Genomic DNA, 24,484 nt, shown 5'->3' with positions numbered 1-24,484 from the left:
GGGCAGGCTTGCCCCGTTCCAGCCCCAGTCACCCTGTCCATGGCTAACAACCGCAGCGATGGAGAGAGCCTTAGCGATTCCACCTCCCAGCTCACCCAGCCGGGGCCCCCGGCAGCTGAAAAGTCTCCAGCCTCAGGCCTGGAGCGGGTGCTGGCCGCAGCTCCTGAAGATCCCACCATGCTCTGCGCTTTCAGAAATGGACAACGGGCCCAGGAAGCAGGGCTCCTTCTCCACGCTAACGTCTCAGACCTGCTCTGAGGCTCAGTTGGGCAGACTGCGGAATCCCTAGTCATTTCCTCAAAGACCCGAGAGTCCAGGCTGGGCGCGGTGCCTCACGCCTTTAATCCCAGCACTTTGAGAGGCCGAGGCAGGAGGATCACGAGGTCAGGAGATCAAGACCATCCTGGCCAACATGGTGAAACCCTGTTTCTGCTAAAAATACAAAAAATTAGCTGGGCTTGCGTGCCTGTAGTCCCAGCTACTCGGGAGGCTGAGGCAGGAGAATCGCTTGAACCCAGGAGATAGAGGTTGCAGTGAGTCAAGATTACACCATGGCAGCCTGGGCAACAGAGTAAGACTCTGTTTCAAAAAAACAAAAACAAATTAAAAAAAAAAAAAAAGAGAGGCTGGGTGAGGTGGCTCATGCTTGTAATCCCAGCACTTTAGGAGGCTGAGGTGGGTGGATCATCTGAGGTCAGGAGTTTGAGACCAGCCTCGCCAAATGGTGAACTCCTGTCTCTACTAAAAATATAAACATTAGCCAGGTGTGGTGGCGTGTGGTGGCGTGTGTCTGTAGTCCCAGCTGCTTGGGAGGCCAAGGCAGGAGAATTGCTTAAACCCGAGAGGCAGAGGTTGCAATGAGCCAAGATCGCACCACTGCACTCCAGCGACACTACACTGGGCAACAGAGCAAGACTGTCTCAAAAAAAAAAAAGAAAGAAAGAAACCTGGTAGGCACTGCTAGAAACAAGAAGCTACTCGAGAATTCCAACGGGAAGGGGAAATCTGGCCGCACGCGGGGGCTCAGTGCTGGTGGAATCCCAGCACTTTGGCAGGCTGAGGCTAGGGGGTCACTTAAGCCCAGGAGTTCACGAGCAGCCTCGGCAATACAAATAAAACATAAAGAGCGAGGGGGATCCGAAAAGCAGGTTGTATACAGAAGGCACCGGCTTTAGGGAAGCCTTGTGACAAGTGGGGAGAGCTGACGGGAGGGTGGGTGTGGCTGGGGCGGGAACATCCCAGGGCGCTAACAGCCACATAGGAGTGCTTGCCCGCCAAGGAGCTGGGAAAGCCTGTGGGAGGCAGGAGAGCTGGGGGACTCACAGCCATGTAGGAACGCGTGCCCACGAAGGAGTTGGCCATGGAGTCGATGAGCTGCCCGCTCACCCCGAAGTCGCACAGCTTGATCTCCCCTCTGGAGTTCACCAGGATGTTGGAAGGCTTCACATCTGGGGGGGCAGGCTGCGGGTGAGAGGCGCCTGACAGCTGCCCGCAGGCCCGCGGGGCTCTGGGGCAGGCGGGCTGGGTCTTACCTCGGTGCATGATCTGGTGCTTCTCTCGGAGGTACGCCAAGCCCCGGAGGACCTGCAGGGGAGTGCCGAGGGGGTCACGGGACAAGGCCACCGGGGCCTAACTCCTGACTGGGCCCAGGGGTCGGACCTGAGCAGCCAGAGCCAGAGCGAGGGACCTGAGGCGGGAACCCTACTTCAGGCTGTGCTGAGCTTGCTGGGGTGGAGCCAGCGAGGGCAGAGACAAGACGACTCAGCGGGCCCGTGCCGGTGTGTGCAAGTGAACCCCGGTTCCCACCTGGCTGCAGGGTGGTATGCCATTACTGCCTCCGAATCAGACCACGCGGCTGAGCCCCACAGAAGCTGAGGCAGTGGCCCACGGCCTGGGAGTAGACGGGCTGCCGAGTTCGCCCACACCAGGCAGAAGGGCCGCATCTGTCACGCATCTGGGGTCCCAGGGACTGTGCTAAGGGCCCCCAGATGGGACAGGGTAAGGGTGCCTGGGAAGGGCACCGTTTTCCCCAGGCCCACCCTGGAAGGAATATCCCGAGAAGTGAAACACCAACAGGGGCGGTGCTGACGGCAGCTTTCAACTGTGAAACGCCGCATCTGGCAGCAGGCGGCCTGCGGCTCACTCCCTCCCAACACTGCTAAGGTCAGGCCGGACTCCCCTACAACGGGCAAGGCGTAAGCTCCTAGAAGAAACACGAGCAGTCTTCTGAGACCTCAAGGCTCTGCAGAGTGGCTGCGCTGGAGATCCAGCAGCAGAGAAGCCCCCCCGCCCCACCCTGTGGCTTAGTCCGGTGGCAGTTCTAACAGCAAGTGGGGAGTGTGTCTGGAGGTCCTGGTGTCCCTCCTCCCACCCCAGGGTTTCCCCTTCAACAAGTTCCCATCCCCTGCAATGTGCCAGCTGCCAGCATCCCCCTGCCACAAGGGCAAGAAGGGACCAGCACGGCAAACAGAATACTGAGAGAGGAGAGACCTCACATCTCCATTTGGCAGATGGCGACCTCAGGCCCCAAAAGGGATGTCACTTGTTCAAGCTCCACAGGGGGTGGCTGCAGCCTTGGCCACTGTCTTTCCGAAGGGGCCACCCTAACCCCCACCACACGGTGAGTGGGTCCTGGAAGGCTGGCCGTGTGGAAGAGGTCTGCGCAGAGTGTGGGTGGGGTCGCGAGGCAGCGCGAGGTGGGTCTGCCCCGGGACTGACCGCAATGCTGACTTTCCCCAGGATCTCCTCAGGAATCCTCTTGGCCTCTTTCAGCACCTGGTCCAGGGAGCCGCCATCCTAGAGGGCACACAAGCAGTGAGTGTGAGTGCAGGCTCTGCACAGGTGGCTGGGAAGCCACGGACGCATCCCCAACTCTGGGCGAGGGGGTGGTCTGCCTCCTGACCGGAAGCAGAGGCCAGAGCCCAACTCCACCCACTGGCCAAAGGCCAGGGGGCTTTCGACAGTTCTGCCTTCAGTAGGCACACCCACCCCCAAAGGTGGGGAAGGAACAGGGCCCAGGGTGCCCCCGCCTCCCGTCCCATCCCGGAGTCAGTTGCGTAACTCTGCCCTCCTGAGGTCGCCGGGGCAGAGGCTCTGCTCCGGGTCCAGCCCGAGTCCTGGCCGGGTGCTCAGCCAGCTGTGGGGCCCTCACTCCCTGCAGCCTGTACACTGGGCTTGTGTGAGCGGGATGGGAGGCAGCCGGGCTGGAAACCAGCTTCTGGGGTCTGGGTCCTCTTCCCAGCATGTGAAGGGAAGGGGAACATGAGGGCGTGGAGGAGACTCGGGTGCTGCCCCACGTAGGAGGAGGCGGCAGATTAGCGTGTGCTTGTCCAGATCCCCACAGGGCTCCCTAGCTGAGCCCTGCGGCTCCACTTCTGGGCACCTGCTCTGTCCGTGCCGTCTAGGGTGGAAAGGCCAGGCCAAGTGGGACCGGGTGCTGGTGGGGTGCGTGGACTGCAGGAGGGACCCCAGTGAGGCCAGCCCAGGTGGCGGTAACCTCGGCCCCTCCCACAGCCTGTGCCGGGCATCCTGCGGAGGGCCTGGAAACAAGTCATCCCGGGTAGGCTGGTCCCTGGGTGTGGCCCCATATCCAAGTCACAAACAAGGAAACAGAAATTCCCTGTCTTGCCCAAGGCTGCCCGGCAACAAACCTGGGGACCGAAGCCCCTGAACGCCAAAACCCCAGGCCCTGGGGCCACCCGAGGTGCCTCCTCAGAGGTAGAGGCTCCGTACACACCTGCCAGGCCACCCCCACGACAGAAGCGGGGGACAGGCTGAGTTTCCACTGCCACATGCCTGGCGTGTGTCTCTTCTGCACTGAGCAGAGAGGAAAGGGGAACTAGGGCTGGAGAGGTGGGTGGGGGGAGCCTAGAGGCGGGCGGGGGGAGCCTAGAGGTGGGCAGGGGGTGCCAGGATTTCCCCCCCACGCTGCTCCAGGACTCCCACAACACCCAGCCTTCCCAGGGATGGCTTTAGTTCACGTGGCAGGGAGGAGGCAGGGGAGAAATCCCGGACTCAGGGACGCCTGGGTCGCTGCTCTCTGGCCACTTCTGCCCAGCTGGGCTCAGAGAGAAAGGCTAAGGGAAGTTCTGGAAAACCCAACATGCTTTGAGGCCTCTCGAGCACACACGTGACTCCATCCACCAGCTCCAGGCTGAAGACACAGACACAGAGGCTGAGGGGCAGGTGTGGCGGGGTCTCAGCCAGCCTAGGAGGAGCTGCCAGGACAGGAGCTCCGGTGAGCCAGGGCCAGGGGGAAGCTGCTTCTATTCTTGGTTTTTATCAATCTACCTTAAAAGAATTATTTTAAAAAGTCACTGGATGTGGCCTGGGCACGGTGGCTCACACCTGTAATGACAGCACTTTGGGAGGCTGAAGCAGGCGGATCACTTGAGGTCAGGAGTTCGAGACCAGCCTGGCCAACATGGTGAAACCCCACGTCTGCAAAAAATACAAAAGTTAGCCAGGTGTGGTGGTGCACACTTGCAGTCCCAGCTACTCGGGAGGCTGAGGTGGGATGATCCCTTGAGTCCAGGAGGTCAAGGTTGCAGTGAGCCGAGATCGAACCACTGCTCTCCAGCCTGGGTGACAGAGCGAGACCCGTCTCAAAAAAAAAAAACAAAAGCCAGAAAGAAACCAACAACTTCAAAGTGGCAGGGTGTGAAAAACAGACCATCGCAAGCAACGAAATCCTGTAAGCCCGACCCCCAGATGGCTCCTTTCAGTCTTCGCTTTCCACAGGGTTGCAATCAATGTTTGTTGAGGGAGGAATTTCAAAGTATCTTTCCCAGGAGATTAGGGCGGGTTGAGTGCACCTCTGCAAACCTCAGGAGCTGGTGGAAGACGCCTCACAGGAGCCTGGCTCTCTCTGCGGCCGTCTCTCTCCACGGTGACATCGGGGCCAAATCGCCCTCTGGGGTGGGGCCGCCCCGGGCACTGCCAGGTGCCGAACAGTATCCCTGGCCTCCACCCACCTCACGCCAGGAGCACACCCCCCTCGTCGTGACAACCGCAAATGTCCCCAGACAGTCCCAGGTGTCTCCTGGGAGGTAGAACTGCCCTGGGTTGCGAAGGGTAGGTCTCCAGCTCTAAAGACCCAAGTCTGGCAGGGTAAGCAATTTGTCTGAGTCACAGAGACAGGATGTGGTGCGGGGAATATTGCAACTGCGCGCTGCTGACCCCAGATCTCACTCTGTGCATGACCACACACTTTTATCGTGCGTGCGTGTGTGTGTGTGTGTGCAATGTTGAAAATGTTCTTGTAATTTTGTTATGCAGGTAGTATATGAACACATTTGTCTTATAAAAAATTCAAATGTAGGCCGGGTACGGTGGCTGATGCCTGTAATCCCAGCACTCAGGGAGGCTGAAGCAGGCAGATCATCTGAGGTCAGGAGTTCGAGACCAGCATGGTGAAACCCCGTTACTACTAAAAAATACAAAAAACTAGCCTGTGTGGTGACGGGCGCCTGTAGTCCCAGCTACTCGGGAGGCTGAGGCAGGAGAATCGCTTGAACCCGGGAGGCGGAGGTCGCAGTGAGCCGAGATTGCGCCACTGCACTCCAGCCTGGGTGACAGAGCGAGACTCCATCTCAAAAAAAAAAAAAAAAAACAACTCAAATGTTGATGAATAACCTGGATCCCTCATCATCACTTCCACTATTCTCCCCGGAAGTGTGATTTACAATGTTCAGATCATCTCGCTCTCTCTTCTTTTCCTTCCTTCCTTTCCTTTTCTCTCTCTCTCTTTGACAGGGGCTGCCCAGACTGCAGCATAGTGGTGTGATCTTGGCTCACTGCAATCTCGACCTCCTGGGTTCAGGTGATCCTCCCACCTCAGCCTCCCAAGTAGCTGGGACCACAGGCGGACCACCATGTCCCGCTGACTCTTTATAGAGATAGGGGTTCTTCACATTGCCCAGGCTGCTCTCAAACTTCTGGGTTCAAGAGGTCCTCCTGCTTCGGCCTCCCGAAGTGCTGGGATTACACAGGAGTGAGCCATTCTACCTGGCCCGAAGATCTAACTGTGCATTTGGAAATACAGACTTTATTTCGTTTTTGAGACCCGGGGCTCACTCTGTTGCCCAGGCTGTAGAGCAAGTGGCTCAGTCATCGCTCACTGCAGCCTCGACCTACTGGGCTCATGAGATCCTCCCAAAGCACTGGGATTAGAGGCGTGCTTGCAGGCCGGGCGTGGTGGCTCACACCTGTAATCCCAGCACTTTGGAAGGCCGAGCAGATTACCTGAGGTCAGGAGTTCAAAACCAGCCTGGCCAACATGGTGAAATTCTGACTCTACTAAAAATATAAAAATGAGTAGGGTGTGGTGACGCGCACGTGTAATTGCAGCTACATGAGAGGCTGAGGCAGGAGAAGCGCTTGAACCCGGGAGGCGGAGGTCGCAGTGAGCCGAGATTGCACCATTGCACTCCAGCCTGGGCAAGAGAGCAAGACTCCATGTCAGAAAAAATAAAGGCTTGTTTGCCCAGCCAGAGTTTAAAATAACATCAAAGTGGGCTCACACCTATAATCCCAGCATTTTGGGAGGCCAAAGCAGGAGGGTCACTTGTGGCCAGGAGTTCAAGACCAGCCTGGGCAACATGGAGAGACCCTATCTCTACAAAAATAAGCAAATAAATTAGCTGTGTGTGGTGGCTCATGCCTGTAGTCGCAGCTACTCAGGAGGCTGAGGTGAGAGGATAGCCCCAGTGCACTCCAGCCTGGGCAACGCAGCAAGATCCTGACTTGGAAATACAATAAATCAATGAACAGGCTCACACTGTGTCGTTTTCTGCATCCACCCCTCCGCCACACTAACAGTGGACTTGGGGGATGTTCCCATTCAGTATGCCCTTGTGGATTTCACTTTACCACTGCAAAGCAGCCAGATATCATTCTTTAATCACTCCCTTACTGATGGACACGTCTCCTTTCCATTACCACAGAACAAGGACAGGTATTCTTCGGATTTGACTAGACCCCTAGGAAGGCCAAGGACACCTCTACGAGGTCCATAAGCCACTGGCTATCTGCTCCTGTCCCATGATGCCCCGCTGTCCTCTGGGTTCCTGCTCCGAGTTATCTAGTAATAGATTCAGGCCCCAGGGAAGCAGCCAGCTCCGCTGTTCCTAAGCTTCAGTCACCAACAAGTGATAAATTCAGGGCTGGGCACAGTGGCTCACGCCTGTAATCTCAGCACTTTGGGAGGCTGAGGCAAGAGAATCGTTTGAGCCCAGGAGTTCAAGATCAGCCTGAGCAATCAAGTGAGATCCCATATGCACAAAAAAACTTAAAAACTACTCGGGTGTGCTGGCGCACCTGTAGTCCCAGCTACGGGAGGCTGAGGCAGGAGTATCATTTGAGCCCAAGAAGTCGAGGCTTCAGTGAGCTTGGATCATGCCACTGCACTCCAGCCTGGGTGACAGAGAGTGACCTTGTACCCCCCACCCTCCAGAAAAAGAAAGAAAGAAATGCAAAATAAAGATGGCATAGAAATATGGGGAAATAATGCAGAAACACAGGGAAATGGCCACAGCAGCCAGGACACGGATGAAACACCCCGCGTGTGCTGGGTGCCGTCCCGGGAGGAGCTCACATGGTCCTCACCCCGGCAGGGACTACCACCTCCCTCGACTTCACAGCAGAAGCGGCAAGAGTCCTGTCCCGGGTCCTGCGGTGCGAGTGAGCAGTGGGACCGAGGCCCGACCTGGGCGCCTATCCTCAGCCCCGGCGCCAAGCTGCCCGCCTTGGCTCACTGGGGAGGCCTGGGCGGGAATGACACAGGTGTTGAGGAGGCCCCGCCATGGAATTCACTCGGGTGAATTCTGAGGCCATCGTTCAGCAGGAAGAGGAGTCACAGGACCGGCGAGGATGTCGGGACATCCCCCTTTGAGCTTTTTAATACCTAGGATGCTGCTCTGTCAGGGCTCACCTGATGCTTTCAAATCAACGTGCTCCATGTTTTTTTTCTCGCCCTGTCACCCAGGCTGGAGTGCAGTGGCGCAATCAGCTTACTGCAACCTCCGCCTCCAGCGTTCAAGCGACTCTTGTCCCAAGTAGCTGATGACAGGCACATGCCGCCACGCCCAGCTAATTTTTGGACTTCTGTAGAGACGGGCTTCACTATGTTGCCCAGGCTGGTCATGGACTCCTGAGTTAAGTGATCCACCCACCTGGGACTTCCAAAGTGCTGGGGTTATAGGTGTGAGCCACGTTTTTTTTTTTTTTTTTGAGATGGGTTCTCGCTCTGTTGCTCAGGCTGGAGTGCAATGGCATAATCTCAGCTCACTGCAACCTCCGTCTCCCAGGTTTAAGCGATTCGCCGGCCTCAGCCTCCCAAGTAGCTGGGATTACAGGTGTGTGCCACCACGCCCTGCAAATTTTTTTTTTGTATTTTTAGTAGAGACGGGGTTTCTCCATGTTGGCCAGGATGGTCTCAATCTCTGGACCTTGTGAATTGCCCGCCTTGGCCTCCAAAAGTGCTGGGATTATGGCCGTGAGCTACCGCGCCTGGCTTGGGAACCCCCACTCTAAATTCACCAAGAACAGAAGGTGGGGCTGGGTTGTGACGCTCTCCCTTTTCTGCATGGGAAGCAGGGGGCTCGAGAGCTGAGTCAGCCACACGAGCGGAGCACAGACAGAGCTCCTGAGTAGCGAGGGTGCCTGCCGGGCTCGAGGAGGAGGGGGAAGAGGAGGAAGGCGAGGAGGAGGAGGAAGGGGGAGCACTATATGACAGAGGGGGCTCCTCAGACCACAGAGCGCTTCCTCATCCTTTCCTCAAGCTTTGATGCCACCAGCACCGTGACTCTGCGAGCAGCAGGGCAGACACCGGGTCTCCCTCGCGGGCGGGGAAAGGGGCTCCGAGCCGGGTGCTGCCTTGCTCGGGTTACATGGCTCCGTGGGGGCCTTGCTCAAATTCACTTCCTGCCTTCATTACGAAACTGTCAAAGGGAATCGCACGTTTGCAGGGTGTCACCCAGGCATTCTGGTTTTGCAAAGGGCGCCGTGCGGCGGGCGGTCTGATACCTGCCGAGCTCGGTTTGGTGGGGTCGGCAGCATTTCCTCCGGGGCCTTGAGCTCTGGCCACTTCTCCTTTTGTTACACCCAATCCCACCCACTTCTGGGCTTCAACGCCACAGTGTCTTAACCAGGCGGCATGTCAGAGTCAACGGAGGGGGTGCCCGTGCCCCACCCTAGAGACGGTGACACCACAGATCTGAGCTGGGGGCACACAGGCCCACCCTGACAAGCTCACACCGCCACACCTTCCTGAGAAGGCGATTTAGAAATAGTTATCCGTTTTGTTTTGAAACAGCGTCTCGCTCTGCTGCCCAGGGTAGAGGGCAGTGGAGTGATCACAGCTCACTGTAGCCTCAACCTCCTGGGCTCAAGTGATCTTCTCACTTCAGCCTCTCATGTAGCTGGAACTACTTTTATCCCCACTTTTAAGTGTTTTTTAAAAAACAGGCACCTGTCACCACACTCAGCTAATATTTTAGATTATAGGGATGGTTCCTCACTATGTTACCCAGGCTGCTCTCGAACTCCTGGGCTTAAGCGATCCTCCTACCTCGGCCTCCCAAAGTGCTAGGATGACAGGCATGAGCCACCGTGCCCAGCCTGATAGTGATCAGTTTTTAACTGCACATGCCCTGGAACCCAGTAATTTCCTTACAGGGCTTCATGTCACAGGTTTGCCTGGGAAAGTCAGTGCCATGTTATTTGAGATGGAAACAACCGACGTTTCTCCCAAAATGGGAGTGTTTCCCCTCTCTGCTGTCAGAGAGTGACACCTTGATACAGCAAGAGAAAAAGCAAAGCTGGGAGGAGGGCATGAGTGCTTAAAAACAAAATCATCAGCCAGGCCCGGCGGCTCACGCCTGTCATCCCAGCACTTTGGGAGGCTGAGGCAGGTGGATCACCTGAGGTAAGGAGTTCGAGACCAGCCTGGCCAACATGGTGAAACCCTGTCTCTATTAAAAATGCAAAAATTAGCCGGGCATGGTGGCAGGTGCCTGTAATCCCAGCTACTCAGGAGGCTGAGGCAGGAGAACGGCTTGAACTCGGGAGGTGGAGGTTGCAGTGAGCTGAGATCGCGCTGCTGCACTCCAGCCTGGCGATAGAGTGAGACTTCATCTCAGAAAACCAAAGGCATCTATATACACATGCTTGTACAGCAGCAACTGCCCTGAGAAGTCCCCTGGAAGCTGGCGCACTGTTGCCTGCAAGGAAAGGGGCCGGGAAGGGGAGCCTCCGTTCCAATGGGGGCCCTGCCCTGCTCACTGCTGGCCCGGGCCTTGGGCGCACTCACCATGTGCTCCATGCAGATGCTGATCTCCCCGTCGCTGTAGAAGGCCCCGTAGAAGCCCACGATGTAGGGGGAGTTGCACTCATGCAGGACCTGCAGCTCGCGGATGATCTGGTTCCGGATGGCCGGCTTGATCTCCAGGTGGATCAGCTGCCAGGGGAGAGGGGATGAGACCAGCCACTTAGGGGCACCCGGAAAGGGGATGAGGGCATTTGGGGCCTCCACTTTGCAGGTGTTTACAACAGCGGTCGAGACGAACTCAGCCCCGCCCTCTCCTCTCAGTAGTTCCACCTCAAGGTGTCCGTCTAGGAGAAGTGGACACGCACATCCATGCTGAGACTTGTCCACAAGTGCTCACAGCAGCACGGTTCACAGCAGGAGGGTGGAAAGAACCCAGGCGTCCACCCAGGGAAGAACAGGCCAACCCAGGGCAGCCCAGCCCCTCACCGGAACAGGACTCAGCCATGAAAAGGAACCAGGCCTTGACCCGGGCCATGGCATGGATGAACCGTGAGGATGTCACACTCAGTGAGAGATGCCAGACACAGAAGGCCACACAATGTGTGATCCTATTTATACGAAATGTCCAGGATGGGCCAATCCAGAGAGGGGGGTGGGGGATGCGTCGGTGCTGGGGGCTGGAGGAGGGGATGGGGGTGAATGCTGTGTAGACGGGGTTGTTTTTGGGGTGATGGAATACTGTAAAACTGACTGTGATGGGCTGGGTGCGGTGGCTCACACCTGTAATTCCAGCCCTTTGAGAGACCGAGGCGGGTGGATCACAAGGTCAGGAGTTCAAGGCCAGCCTGGCCAAGTTGGTGAAACTCTGTCTCTACTAAAAATACAAAAAAAAAAAAAAAAAAAAATTAGCCAGGCATGGTGGTGGGTGCCTGTAATCCCAGCTACTCAGGAGGCTGAGGCAGGAGAATTCCCTGAACCTGGGAGGTGGAGGTTGCAGTGATCTGCGGTCGCACCACTGCGCTCCAGCCCAGGTGACAGAGTGAGACTCCATCTCAAAAAAAAAAATGCAGAAAGGACATCAGATGAAACATCACAGGCAACCCTTAACCCCATGGACAAACCCCAGGAGAGCCAGGACCCCCCGTGCAGCACGTAGTGGCCTGAGGCTTTGGGCCGGCACCGTGGCGAATAAGCGTCCCCTCCAGCCACAGAAAAAGACAAGAAAAAGACATGGTTTCCACTCATTCACCACGGGGGCAAAGCCAGTCCTGGCTGTGCAGAGTCAGTGATGGGGCAGCCAAAAACGGAGACGGCTCCTGCCTGGAGCTGGAGGAGACCCGGGTCAGGACAGGAACAGGCATGGGTAAAATCACCTTAATGTGGCAGAAATGCCGCCAAGGAGAATCAACCCAGGTGCACGGGGAGCAGCAGCAAGGAGGTGACACTGGAGCTGGGCCTCACGGAAAGACCGAGCCGCCTGTCGACGGGCACGGAGGCACGAAGGAGCCCATGCTGCGTTCGGGGCAGCAGGAGGCTGACCGTCGCCACGGCACAGGGCGTGTGAGGGGAGCGCTCCCCGCTCTAGGCCTGTGACCTTGAGAAGCGTGGCGGGGCCCAGGGGCACGGTGCCCAGCTCCCCTCGCCCGGCTGCTCCTCAGGCAAAGCGTCTCCCCACCTTGACTCGGCCCTGGCACTGCCTGCCCCTTTCGCTCTGGCTTCTTCCCTCAGGCCAGCCTGCAGAATCCAGCTCCAGTTGGGGGTCCCTCGGCTCCTCCGCTCCCTCCTGGTGACCCCCACAGGCCCCAGGGTCACCCCAGCACCCCAGGATGCTCCCCCTCCAGCCAGGCTGTATCTGAGAGGTGCTAGTGCCCACTCCTGTTCCTCAAGGGCCTGGTACTGAGGCTGGGATGTTCACGTGGCGGTCGGGACATTTACTCGAAACGGCCACATCCGTTTTCACACTAAGCCCTTGAAGCCTGGCAGGTGTCTTCCAGGTTCAGCATCTCTGGACTGACTGCATATTAACAGCCTGGTGGCCACACCTGTCCGGGGCTGCTGTCTTGGACGGCATAGCTCCCGACGAGAAACTTCAAAGGAGCCACAGGTGAGTGACAAGCAGCAGGAAAGCGCGTGTGTTCGCTGTCCGTCTGCGAGCCGTGGTTTAGGATAAGAGGAAGTGGCGGACAAGACTTGGCAGGCCTGGAAGGAATCCCAGGGGCCTTGGAACCCGGGAGCCTCTAACGTGAAATGCCGTCAGAAGCGAGAGGCTTTCTGGAAAGCTGTAGTAAACAGCAGAGGTCTGAAACAGGGCAGCTGCGGCGTGGTCTGTTTTAATGGGTCTGTAATACCTGGGGCCTGTCCAGCAAGCATTCCAGATGAACCGGTAGCCACCACTGAGGGTATGTGGGAGAAAGGCAGACAGACAGACAGGAAGGAAGGGGGCGTTTCTGAGCCCCTGCACCCTCTGCAGTTCGCCCTGACAACCCAACCCCCGGGCACGGGCGTACTGCCGCAGTCCTGCTGACGGAGCAAGCTCAGGTTCGGAGCCTCAGAGCCGCGTTCCCGGTGGCATTAGCTGCTAAGTCAGGATGGGGGCTGGCCTCGGGGAACAGTGGGGCTCGTGTTCTTTCCAGGACACCACTGCCCAGCCGTGCCAGCTCTAATAGCTGATTAAATACGGATGGTGTCAGGGGTTAACTCTGAACCCCAGGCCTGGCTCAGAGGTGAAGCCTCATTCTGAAGAAGAATGAGGAATTTGAGTCGGGGGTGGGGTGGGATTGGGGGATTCAGGGTAGGAAAAGAGGGGAAAGGGCTTCACCGAGTGTCTGAGAGAGCCGAAGTGGGAGAGGAGGACCAGGCTGTCACCCCAAAGGGCTGCATCTGGAATGATCTCAGCAATGTCGTAAATCATGGATCAGAAACTGACAGCTCCCGGGTTGGCTGGAGCCAAGAGTCACATGTGGCCCACACTGTGTTTCCAAACATTCTGAATTAGCTGTTGTCAAAAATCAGAAGAGAGCCAGGCACAGTGGCTCACGTCTGTAATTCCAGTGCTTAGGGAGGCTGAGGCGGGAGGATCGCTTCAGGCCAGGAGTTCAAGACTGGGCTACATAGCAAGACTTCATCTCTATAAGAGATTTAAAAAAAACTAACATGGCCAGGTGCAGTGGCTCTCACCTGTAATCCCAGCACTTTGGGAGGCCGAGGCAGGCAGTTCACGAGGTCGAGAGATCGAGACCATCCTGACCAACATGGTGAAACCCCGTATCTACTAAAAATACAAAAACTAGCTGGGCATGATGGCGCACACCTGTAGTCCCAGCTACTCGGGAGGCTGAGGCAGGAGAATTGCTTGAATTTGGGAGGTGGAGGTTGCAGTGAGCCGAGATTGTGCCACTGCACTCCAGCCTGGCGCCTGGTGATGGAACGAAACTCTGTCTCAAAAAAAAAAAAAAACTAACACACACAAGGCCAGGCGCAGTGGCTCATGCCTGTAATCCCAGCACTTTGGGAGGCTGAGACAGGTGGATCACGAGGTCAAGAGATCAAGACCAACCTGGCCAAGATGATGAAACATCGTGTCTACTAAAAATACAAAAATTAGCCAGGCGTGGTGGCGGACGCCTGTAATCCCAGCTACTCAGGAGGCTGAGGCAGGAGAACTGCTTGAACCTGGGAGGCGGAGGTTGCAGCCAAGATCATGCCACTGCACTCCATCCTAGGTGACAGAGCAAGACTCCATCTCAAAAAAAAAAAGAAAAAAAATTGGCTGCTCCTGAGTCAGGGCAGATCCAAGGGTTCAAATCCAACTCAGGCACTGACCTCACTCAGTCTCGGTTTTTTTCAACTGTAAAATGAGGCTGCTGCTCGATTTTAATGAGAACACGTGTCAAGGTGTTGGCATCGGCTTGGACTCAGGTAGTCACCTGTGAGACAGCAGCTGGTACAGTGAGGTGGCCTTGGGCAGGCCATGTGACCGCCATCCTGGAAGTAAGCTATGGCGGAGTGGAGGAACTCAGATGGAAGGCCAAACAAACCCACCCCTGCTAGGAGTACGGGGAATTCAAAGAAGCCGCAGATGCATAAGTGCGAGGTTCTCCAGCGTCTCCCCTGGCCCAGGTAACGCAGGGACGCTGCTCCAGCAGAGAGGGGTCAGAGGCCATGGTCAAGCCAAGAAGGCATTTAAAAGCAAGCATGACCTGAAATACTGAAGCTGGGCCAGGCACGGTGGCTCACGTCTGTAATCCCAGCACTCTCGGAGGCCCAGATGGGCGGATTCCTTGAGGCTAGGAGTTCGAGACCAGCCTGGCCAACATGGTAAAATCCTGTCTCTACTGAAAATACAAAAATTAGCCGGGCATGGTGGTGCTCAACTGTAGTCCCAGCCACTCAGGAGGCTGAGACACGAGAATCACTTGAACCTGGGAGGCAGAGGATGCAGTGAGCGATCATGCCACTGCACTCCAGCCGGTGCGACAGAGTGAGACCCTGTCTCAAAACAAGAAAAGGCAAACAAACCGACACTGGCTTCCTCAGGCCTTCAAATGGGTCCCTTGCCCTCCTGGAGCACATCACACAGGCTGGGACAACCCCTGCCAACCAAAGGGACCAGTGCCGCTGGCCCCAGAGCAGGTGCATGCAGGCCTCCGAGAAGCTGCGTGTGGAGATCTGATAAGGTCGTCTGTTTGCAGATAAGTCTGTACCAACTCTGTGTGGAACTCACACCGTCCTCTGCAGAACTTCAGAATTCCACCCTGCACAGTGGATGAAGGATTAAAAAACACTGTCTTTCCTTTTTTGAGATGGAGTCTTGCTTCGTCGCCCAGGTTAGAGTGCAATGGCAACGGCCTGTCCAACGTGGAGAGATCCTGTCTCTACTAAAAATACAAAACTAGGGCCGGGCGCAGTGGCTCACGCCTGTAATCCCAGCACTTTGGGAGGCCGAGGTGGGTGGATCACGAGGTCAAGATATCGAGACTATCCTGGTCAACAAGGTGAAACCCCGTCTCTACTAAAAATACAAAAAAATTAGCTGGGCATGGTGGCGCGTGCCTGTAATCCCAGCTACTCAGGAGGCTGAGGCAGGAGAATTGCCTGAACCTAGGAGGTGGAGGTTGCGGTGAGCCAAGATCACGCCATTGCACTCCAGCCTGGGTAACAAGAGCGAAATTCCGTCTCAAAAAAAAAAAAAAACTAGCCAGGCTTGGTGGCACGTGCCTGTAATCCCAGCTACTCAGGAGGCTGAGGCAGGAGAATCTCTTGAACCCAGGAGGCGGAGATTGCAGTGAGCAGACATCGCACCACTGCACTCCAGCCTGGGTGAGAGTGAGACTCTGTCTCAAAAATAAATAAATAATTAATTAAAAATACAAATAATAAATAAAATGCAAAGAAAGGAACCCTTGCAGCCCCACCTGCAATCCCAGCCAGAGATGCTGCGCCCTCGTGCTCAATGCATCCTCTCCCGCCCCCGAGTTTTTGGGCACTTTAAAGAAAACCTAATTTTGAAAGAGTTACAGAAGCACAGGAAGTTGCAAAAATAGCACCGAGTCCCGTGTGCCCTTTCCCCGCCTCTCCGAAGGTGACTGACATCTTTCGTGATGGAAGGACAGTACGGAAACCCTGATGCTGGGACATCACTACCCACCAAACCACAGAACCTGCCCAGCCACACCTGCCCTCGGGGTTAAAGGCCCAGATGGCCCTTTTCCGGCTACGGTAAAGCTGCCGGTAGGCCCGGCCGCCCCTGTGCCTGTCAGCGGGAGCAGGAGCTGCTGCTGCAGCGGGTACTGGGTTCATGTCCACTGCCCAGCCCATCAGGGACCACCGGGGGCTCCCTGAGAAGCCTGAGGGTCCCTGGCACACACGGGGACCGGCACGCTGTCTCAAGGCCCCTCTGTGGCCGTGTGAAGCACACGCTTGCCTTTTTCCTCCCGGTGCTTTGGGCGGAGGCGGACCTGAGCTTTCCAGGGCTGCTCTGGTTTGGAAGCGGCTGCCTGCAGTCCAGGGACAGAAATAGCAGGTCCACGGCTGCAGACTTCGGGAGGGAGGGAGGGCGGTGCTCTAGATGCGAGAAGACAGAGCTGCACAGCTAAATCCCCGCAGGAGCTGAGCCGCTGCTGCCGAAGATGGCAGGGCCCTCAAGCGATGCTGGGACCCTCAGGGACCCACTGTACTGGGGGCAGCTAGGTTCTCCCAGCTTGGGAAACTACAGGATGGTGGGCTTCCAGGAAAAGGCAGTGTTCTACGTCTGGGAGAACACAGGTGAGGAGCTGAACACCCTGTTGACACGAAGTCCTCCGCTTATGTGTTTAAGAGTCACTATCCCCAGGTGGTCACATCCTCCCTTATCCCATGGGTGCTATTCTCAAACATACAGCAGAGAGGCTGCATCATGGCCCAGAAGCCAGGATGACTGAGCTTGGGGGCCACCAGCACCAGAGACTGCAGATTCTGACAGTGTGGGGTGACAGCCAGCTTTATGTGTCTCCTTGGTGAGACTACGGTGCCCGGTAGTCAAACACCAGTCTAGAGGGTGTTGGGAAGGTATGTTTTTAAGATGTGATTAACCTTTAAATCGGCAGACTCGGAGCAAAGCAGATTACTCCACCCCAGTGTGGGTGAGTCTCAGCCAATCAGCTGAAGTCCCGCAGGGAAAAGCCTGCCCAGGCGCGGTGGCTCACACTTGTAATCCCAGCACTTTGGGAGGCTGAGGCGAGAGGATCACTTGAGGTCAGGAGTTCGAGACCAGCCTGGCCAACACGGTGAATCCCGTCTCTACTAAAAATACAAAAAATTTAGCTGGGCATGGTGGTGTGTGCCTGTAATCCCAGCTACTTGAGAGCCTGAGGTAAGAGAATCGCTTGAACCTGGAAGGCAGGGGTTGCAGTGAGCCAAGATGGTGCCACTGTACACCAGCCTGGGCAACAGAGCGAGACTCCATCTCAAAAACATACAGAAGGCAGAGCAAAAACAGGGCCTGATCATCTCATGTCACCCCCGCTGCACGCACAGATGCAAACACGCACATACGCTTCCTCGCTTGCTTCTCTGGCGAACCCTAACACACTCATATTCCCGAAATCCCCACTTGCTAACTTTTTGGGAATGTGGATTTTAAGCGCCCTCCAGGGCAGAAGGCAGTCACCAGAGGGCACAGCTGTGTGTGGCTGGTGTGGCCAGCACCGCTCCGATCTGCCCAGAAGCTGGGCTCTTTCTCAGGACCTAGAGTCCCTGGTGGGGATGAGGGATGGAACCCGGAGCCAGTCAGAATGCAGAGACCCAGCTGCCTTTCTAGCCTCCCTCCTGTTTCCAGGGGCACCTTCCCCACCCCACAGCGCTCACCTTCCTGGCCATGATAAGGCCCGAGGGTCTGTGCTGAACTTTGGTGACCACCCCGCCGTTGCCCGCGCCCAGCTCCGAGATCCTTTCAAAGTCATCGTCTTTGAGTTCGCCGACCTTGGCTTTCTGGGTGAGGAAGGCTTCCAGCCGCTTCTTCTGCTGCTCATCAAGTTCCAGCTCCTCTAGCTTCTTCTGCAGGTCCACCAGGTTTGCCCTGCAGAGACCCCCAGGGCAGGGGTTAGCATCCAAGGACGACTCCACCTGGCCGTGTTTACCGCGTGGCCGTGGCGCACCGGCCCCCAGGAGGACACAGACTGGATTCCTGCACTTGAAGGGTTTATGGTGTAGAAGGAAAGAGGGATCCATGCTGTGTGCCCCCAGCAGACACACTAATGACCAGAATCCAGGGCAGCTCCCCAGGAACTAAGGACGCCGCCTCGATCCTTGGTCTACCAAGTCCAGCGGAACTTAGGACCTTGAGGACAAGCTGCAGCTCAGAGGACCCAGGAGGACTCCGTCTTTTTCTTTTCTTTTTTTTGAGATGGAGTCTCCCTCTGTCACCCAGGCTGGAGTGCGATGGCACAATCTCAATCTCAGCTCACCACAACCTTTGCTTCCTGAGTTCAAGCGATTCTCCTGCCTCAGCCTCCCAAGTGGCTGAGATTACAGGCGCATGCCACCACGCCCAGCTAGTTTTTGTATTTTTAGTAGAGACGGGGGTTTCACCATGTTGGTCAGGCTAGTCTCGAACTCCTGACCTTAAGTGATCTGCCTTCCTCGGCCTCTCAAAGTGCTGGGATTACAGGTGTGAGCCATCGCACAGGAGGCTTCCTTCCTAACGCACAAGCTCCAGACCACCTCGGGAAGAGACGAGGAAACCAGGATGGGTCTAATGGAGCCTGGACCAGGACACCTGTCTTTTCAGGAAATAGAGGAACAAGTGTTCTGAGCGGCCTCAGAACACAGAATGAGAACCAAGAAGGAAGGCAGAAGGCGAGGCGCAAAAGCTGCATCAGGTGGGCACGGTGGTGCATGTTTGCAGTCCCAGCTACTCGGAAGGCTGAGATGAGAACTGCTCGAACCCGGGAGGCAGAGGCTGCAATGAACTGAGATCTCGCCATTGCACTCCAGCCTGGGCAGCAGAGGAATATGCTGTCTCAAAAAAAAAAAAAAAGCATGACCAGCCTGGGCAACAAAGCCAGACCTTCTAGCCGAGGATGGTGGCACATGTGTGTAGTTGCAGTTACTCAGGAAGCTGGGGTGGGAGGATCACTTGAACCCAGGAGGTGGAGGCTGCAGCGAGCCATGATCATGACAATGCACTCTAGCCTCGGCGACACAGCAAGACCCTGTCTCTAAACAATAAACATTTTTTAAAAATTTAAACAAGCATGTACATTGCACTTTATTGGGTGATTCAAGGAATTTTCCACGGAAATTTCAACAGTAAGCTATTTTCACAAATGCCTTGACTTGGAACCAGATCCTGGAGTAACAACTTCTCTGTGATAGATAATTGAGTTCAGTGCACACATGAACCCAGCGCCGGGCAAAAGAAATGGAACGGAAGCCATGCGTACGAAATGACATGCGGTACCCACGTTTAAACAGAACAGGTGAACTGGTTTCATGTGTTTATTTACTTAGAGACGGAGTCTTGCTCTGTCTCTCAGGCTGGGGTGCAGTGGCCCGATCAGAGCTCGCTGCAGCCTCCAACTCCCATCCAGTACTGATCCTCCCACCTCAGCCTTCCTAGTAGGTAGGATCACAGGTGTGAGCCATCATGTCTGGCTATTTTTAATTAATTAATTAATTATTATAATTTTTGAAACAGAGTCTCACTCCATCGCCCAGGCTGGAATACGGTGGTGTGATCTTGGCTCACTGCAACTTCTGCCTCCCAGGTTCAAGCGATTCTCCTGCCTCAGCCTCCCGAGTAGCTGGAATTACAAATGCCCGCCACCCCACCTGGTTAATTTTTGTATTCTTAGTAGAGGTGAGGTATGTTGGTCAGGCTGTTCTTGAACTCCTAGGCTCAAGCGATCTGCCCACCTCGGCCTCCCAAAGTGCCGGGATTACAGGCGTGAGCCACTGCACCTGGCTGAAATTAATTTTAATAACACATGTGACGTAACCCATCAAAAATGTTACCATTTTCAACATACAACCAATATGAAAAATGAATGAATGCTTCACAGATTTCCTTCGCCTTTGAAATCTACAATGGCAACATGGCGCCTGTGCTCCTGTGGATTTGGGCCATTTTCATTTTTAGTGCTGTCTGCAGCCAAGGGCTACTGAACCAGTCAGTGCAGCTCTAAACATCTCTCTGGAAGAACAGGCCATCTCCAGCGGTCCCAATTCTGGAAGGACCTAAAGCCAGGGCAGACAGCCACAGAGGGGACTGAAGCAGGGAATGAAGAAGAGGTGGACTGCTGATTGCATCTGGAAATTTCCAGTCCCCGTGTTCGACCACTATTCACCTATAGCTGGAAGTAGCGTGAGCCACGGGGCCCACAGGCCAGAAACGAGGTGACAGCGCCAGAGCTGGTGCTGCAAAGAGCTTGCTGGAAGGCAGGGTCCTGGGCACCGCTTCCTGGGCTGCACAATGCCAACTCATTCCATTCTCACCATCACCCCCGGAGGTCCAGGCAGCAGGGAATGGACTCAGGGGTGGGGGGACTCACAGGAGTAGCTGGGATTACAGGTGTGCACCACCACGTCCAGCTGATTTTTTTTTAGCCCTTTTAGTAGAGACAGGGTTTTACCATGTTGGCCAGGCTGGTCTTGAACTTCTGGCCTCAAGTGGTCCACCCACCTTGGCCTCCCAAAGTGCTGGGATGATAGGCATGAGCCACCGCGCCCGGCCATGGATGAGTGCTTCTAACGGGAGACTTGGAAGGTGTCAAGTGCTGCTCAGAGCATCGAAAATGTGTTCTGGACTCAGCTGACTAATCCAGATTAAACTTAGTGGCAACTCAACTGTGGTTATTAAATAAAACAAAACCTTGGGGTCCCCACAGCTGGCTTCCTCGCTTGGGGGATCCTTTAAGGGATGGAAATCAAACCCCTCGTGGAAGAGAGTGGGCTGGGTGAGTTCTGTGTGCAGAATGAAGAGCAGGTTCCTGTGTCTAGCTGTGACCGTGTTGACTTGCACACAATGGCATCAAGGGTCTTCTTCATCTGGGCCACAGAGGGCCGGCCCCTGAGCAGGTGAAGCCACCAGACACGCCACAGTTCCCAACACCAGGTTCTCGTGGGGTCACAGCACAGGCACGGCACCCAGACCCTGGCCAAGGACCCCAGGGATTGTTCCACCCCAGTGTGCAGAACTGGAGTGCAGAGGTCACCCTGGCGTGACCCCACAAGCGTGTGCCTCCAATACCCAGTCCCCTCCCTCATCCTGGAGCAGTGCGATTCTGCTACCGCACCCACCCCCCCACCCCAGCGTGCCTCTTTCTCAGACTCCTTCACCCAGGCCTCCGGTCGCCCTCCACCTCCTCAAAGCTTCCGCACTGGGTCAGCCCCTCATGAGGTTTTCCAGTCCGCTCGCTTTAGAATTTCCACCTCTGCTTTCAGGGGTCAGCAGGGGCCCGTCACCCCTGCACCTCCTAATCCTCACACTCCCCCTTCTCTATCCCCTCACCATGCTTCCAGCTTTGGGGACTCCACACACCGGACACTGCCACAAGCAGGAGATGCCCTCTCAGAGATGGCCATCCTGACTCCCCTGGGACTCCCTGTCCTGACCCCCCAAGAATCCCCTCAACATGACCCCCGAGGACCCCCACATGATCCCCAGAACCCCCATCCTGACCCCACTAGACTCCCTCACAGAAAACCCCACATCCTGAACCCCCTAGAACTCCTATCCTCACTCCACTAAAGCCCCCATGTCCTGACTCCCCTAGGACCCCCCTTGTCCTGAAATGCCCCAGAACTCCTGCCCTGATCCCCATAAAGCCCCTCCATTCTGACCCTTCTAGGGTCCCCCACTCCGTTCTCACCCCCTAGGACTCCCCCATATCGTGACCCTGACCCCCGTGGGAGCCCCCCATCCTCCCCTCTCTTTCCTTTTCCTGGTTCTCTGTGGACCTCCTCAGCCCGTCCTCTCCCCTGGGGGACCCCCCCACACACCACCCTGGCTCCCTAGGTGCCCTTCTCATCCCACCCCGACCTCATCACTCAGGGACTCATCCCCCAGTAGGACCGCTCCCCGCCACCTAAGACCTCTTAGCCTGTCCTCCCCAGGTGCAACACTCTTGACTCGTGGCTCAGGGACCCTCCCACCCTGTCTTTCCCCCATAGGGACCCCTTCACCCCACCTCTCCCCCACAGGGACTCAATTCACTATCATTTCACTACGTAGGACACCACTCGCCCATCCTCTCCCCTACAGGTACCCACACCATCCTCTCCTCCCAGGGAACCCCTCAACCCCATCTCACAACTCAGGGCCCCTGCACCCCATCTTCTCTCTGCAAGGACATCTCCTTGGCCTGATCTCATTACTTAGGGACTCCAAACCCCATCTTCTCCCCAAGGGATCTCCCCTCACTCCGATCTCATTACTCAGGGACCCGCCCCCCCATCTCCCAGATTTCACTGTTCAGGGACCACTCACCCATTCCCTCCCTTCATCCCCATTTCACTACTCAACGACCCATCACTGTTCTGCTACTCAGAGACTCCACGCCCTGTCTTTTCCCAGAGGGACCTCCCTTGGCTCAACCTCATTACTGAGGGGCCCTCACCCCATCTTCTTCTACCCAGGACCCCTACCTCATCTCAGTCTCATCACTCGGGGAACCCTCACCCACCCGCTCTCCTCTGGAGCCCGCTTGCCCAAATTCCCTCCTCAAGGGCTGCCTGACCTCCCCTCCGATGTCACTCCTCAAGGACCCTCACCCCATCCTCCCCTCTCAGGAACACCTTGCACCCCGATTTCCCTACACAGGGGCTCCCCTCACCCTCATCTCATGACTAAGGCACCCCTCTGCTCTTTCCTCTTAGGAACCCTTCACCCCCATTTCACTACTCAGGGACCCCACACTCTTCTCTCTTAGAGACACCCCTTAACCCGATCTCACTGCTCAGGGACCCTCATCCTGTTCTCGCCTCTTAGGGACACCCCTCACTCTGATTTTCCTCCTGAGGGACTCCCCTCATCCCAATCTCACTTTTCAAAAGCTCCACGCCCCATCTTCTGCACTGCAGGGACCTCCGTCACCCAATCGCACCGCTCAGGGGCCCTTGATCCCATCCTTCACACCAACTTCACTACTCAGAGACTTCCCTCATCCCAATTTCACTCATCAGGAGCCCCACACCCCATCTTTTCCACCACAAGGACCTTCCCCCGCCCAATCTCACTGCTCAAAGTCCCATCACTGGCCCAGAACCCCCCTGCCCCGTGCACCCTTCGCCCAGTCTTCCCCGAGGACCCCCCCTGCGCCGTGTACCCCTCGCCCCGTCCTCCTCCGAGGGCTCCTTGCACCTCTCGCCCCATCCTCTTTCGAGGGGTCCCTGCACTCCTAGCCCTGTCCTCCCTTCGAGAACCCCCTGCCCCCTGCACCCCTCGCCCTGTTCTCCCCCTGCCCTGTGCACCCCTTGCGAACCCCCTGCACCCCTCGCCCTGTCCTTCCCCCATGGCTTCCTGTCTCGTGCACCCCGATTCCCCGGCCGATCCCAAGAACGCCCCTGCCCCCTGCACCCCTCGCCCCGTGCTCCCCCGAGGGCCCCCTGCCCCGTGCACCCCGATCCCCCGGCCGATCGCTGCCCACTCACTCGGAGGCGCCCTCGCTGGTGGGAGACGGGCCCTCGGCGATGGCAGGGTTGATGGTGAGCGCCGGCAGCACCGGCTTCCTCCGGGCCAGCATCGGGGCTCCGCGGGCCGGCGGCGGCGGTGCCTCTAGCCGGGGCCCATAGGGGGCGGGCCGGGATCGGACGGGCGGGGATCGGGCGGCCGATGCTGCGGGACGGGGCCGAGGATAGCCGAAGGGCGTCGGGGCTGAGACGATGGAGTCGCCGCCGCCGAGGCCCGATCTAGGCTGACGCCGAAGCCAGAGTTCGAGAGGCCGGGGGCGGGGAGGGGCGGCCACAAGATCGCGGACCGGCCTCTCGCGATAGTGGGCTCGGGAGCCGCGATGGACCCGCCCCCTAACTGCTGCACCTGCGCAGAACCCCAAGGCCGCCTTTCGGAGGGGAAAGGGGCGGACACCGACGCGAGGCGAGGCTCGGAGCATGCGCATTCGCTTGCCTTCCCACGGCGCGGGTGCGCGTGCGCAGGGGAGGAGACGGAGGGTTGAGGGAGGGGGAATGGGCGTGCACAGGTGGGCAGGGAGTAGCCAGACCACTGAGCGCCTACGATGTCCACGGGCTGGAACTGAGAGAATCCGTAGGACCCCAGAACGGTGGGTAAGACACACCCAGAGTCCATTTAATCTTTGTGGAGAGCGTGGACACTCGCCCCCAGCGCCCACCGCCTTAGAGTGTCAATTACTCCCCCTCCTGCATCAGAGCAAGGCCGCTCTAACACGTTTTTAAAAATTTAATTGACAAATAAAATAAAATGATATATATTATGCACATGTTAAAACATTTTTACTATAAAATACACATAGGCCGGGCGCGGTGGCTCAAGCCTGTAATCCCAGCACTTTGGGAGGCCGAGGAGGGCGGATCACGAGGTCAAGAGATCGAGACCATTCTGGCCAACATGGTGAAACCCCGTCTCTACTAAAAATAAAAAAAAAAATTAGCTGGGCGTGGTGGCGTGTGCGCCTGTAGTCCCAGCTACTCGCGGGGGGGAGGGGAGGCTGAGGCAGGAGAATTGCTTGATCCCGGGAGGTGGAGGTTGCAGTCAGCCGAGATCGC

At 56.8% G+C, this 24,484-nt stretch overlaps 2 protein-coding genes across 2 annotated transcripts in view; one reads left to right on the top strand and one right to left on the bottom strand.

The window, feature by feature from the left end:
• MAP2K2 (mitogen-activated protein kinase kinase 2) overlaps nt 1-23,553 on the bottom strand; it is a 32,871-nt gene extending 9,318 nt beyond the window's left edge. The window contains exons 1-6 of the mRNA XM_012436301.3: nt 23,396-23,553; nt 17,612-17,822; nt 10,310-10,456; nt 2,719-2,796; nt 1,533-1,584; nt 1,324-1,448 (exon numbers count right to left, since the gene is read on the bottom strand). Coding sequence (XP_012291724.1) covers nt 1,324-1,448; nt 1,533-1,584; nt 2,719-2,796; nt 10,310-10,456; nt 17,612-17,822; nt 23,396-23,487 — 705 coding nt within the window. The 5' untranslated portion in view covers nt 23,488-23,553. The remainder of the gene's footprint in view (nt 1-1,323; nt 1,449-1,532; nt 1,585-2,718; nt 2,797-10,309; nt 10,457-17,611; nt 17,823-23,395) is intronic.
• A 378-nt stretch (nt 23,554-23,931) lies between these two features.
• CREB3L3 (cAMP responsive element binding protein 3 like 3) overlaps nt 23,932-24,484 on the top strand; it is a 47,222-nt gene continuing 46,669 nt past the window's right edge. Inside the window, exon 1 of the mRNA XM_064380739.1 lies at nt 23,932-24,021. The gene's annotated coding sequence lies outside the window, so the exon portion shown is untranslated. The remainder of the gene's footprint in view (nt 24,022-24,484) is intronic.

This window comes from Aotus nancymaae, unplaced genomic scaffold (genome assembly GCF_030222135.1).
Source record: "Aotus nancymaae isolate 86718 unplaced genomic scaffold, 86718_ANA_hifiasm-v0.15.2.pri h1tg000028l, whole genome shotgun sequence".
Taxonomy (NCBI): Eukaryota; Metazoa; Chordata; class Mammalia; order Primates; family Aotidae; genus Aotus; species Aotus nancymaae.
The sequence above is the reverse complement of the archived record's forward strand: the minus strand, read 5'-3'. Positions and strand labels throughout refer to the sequence as shown.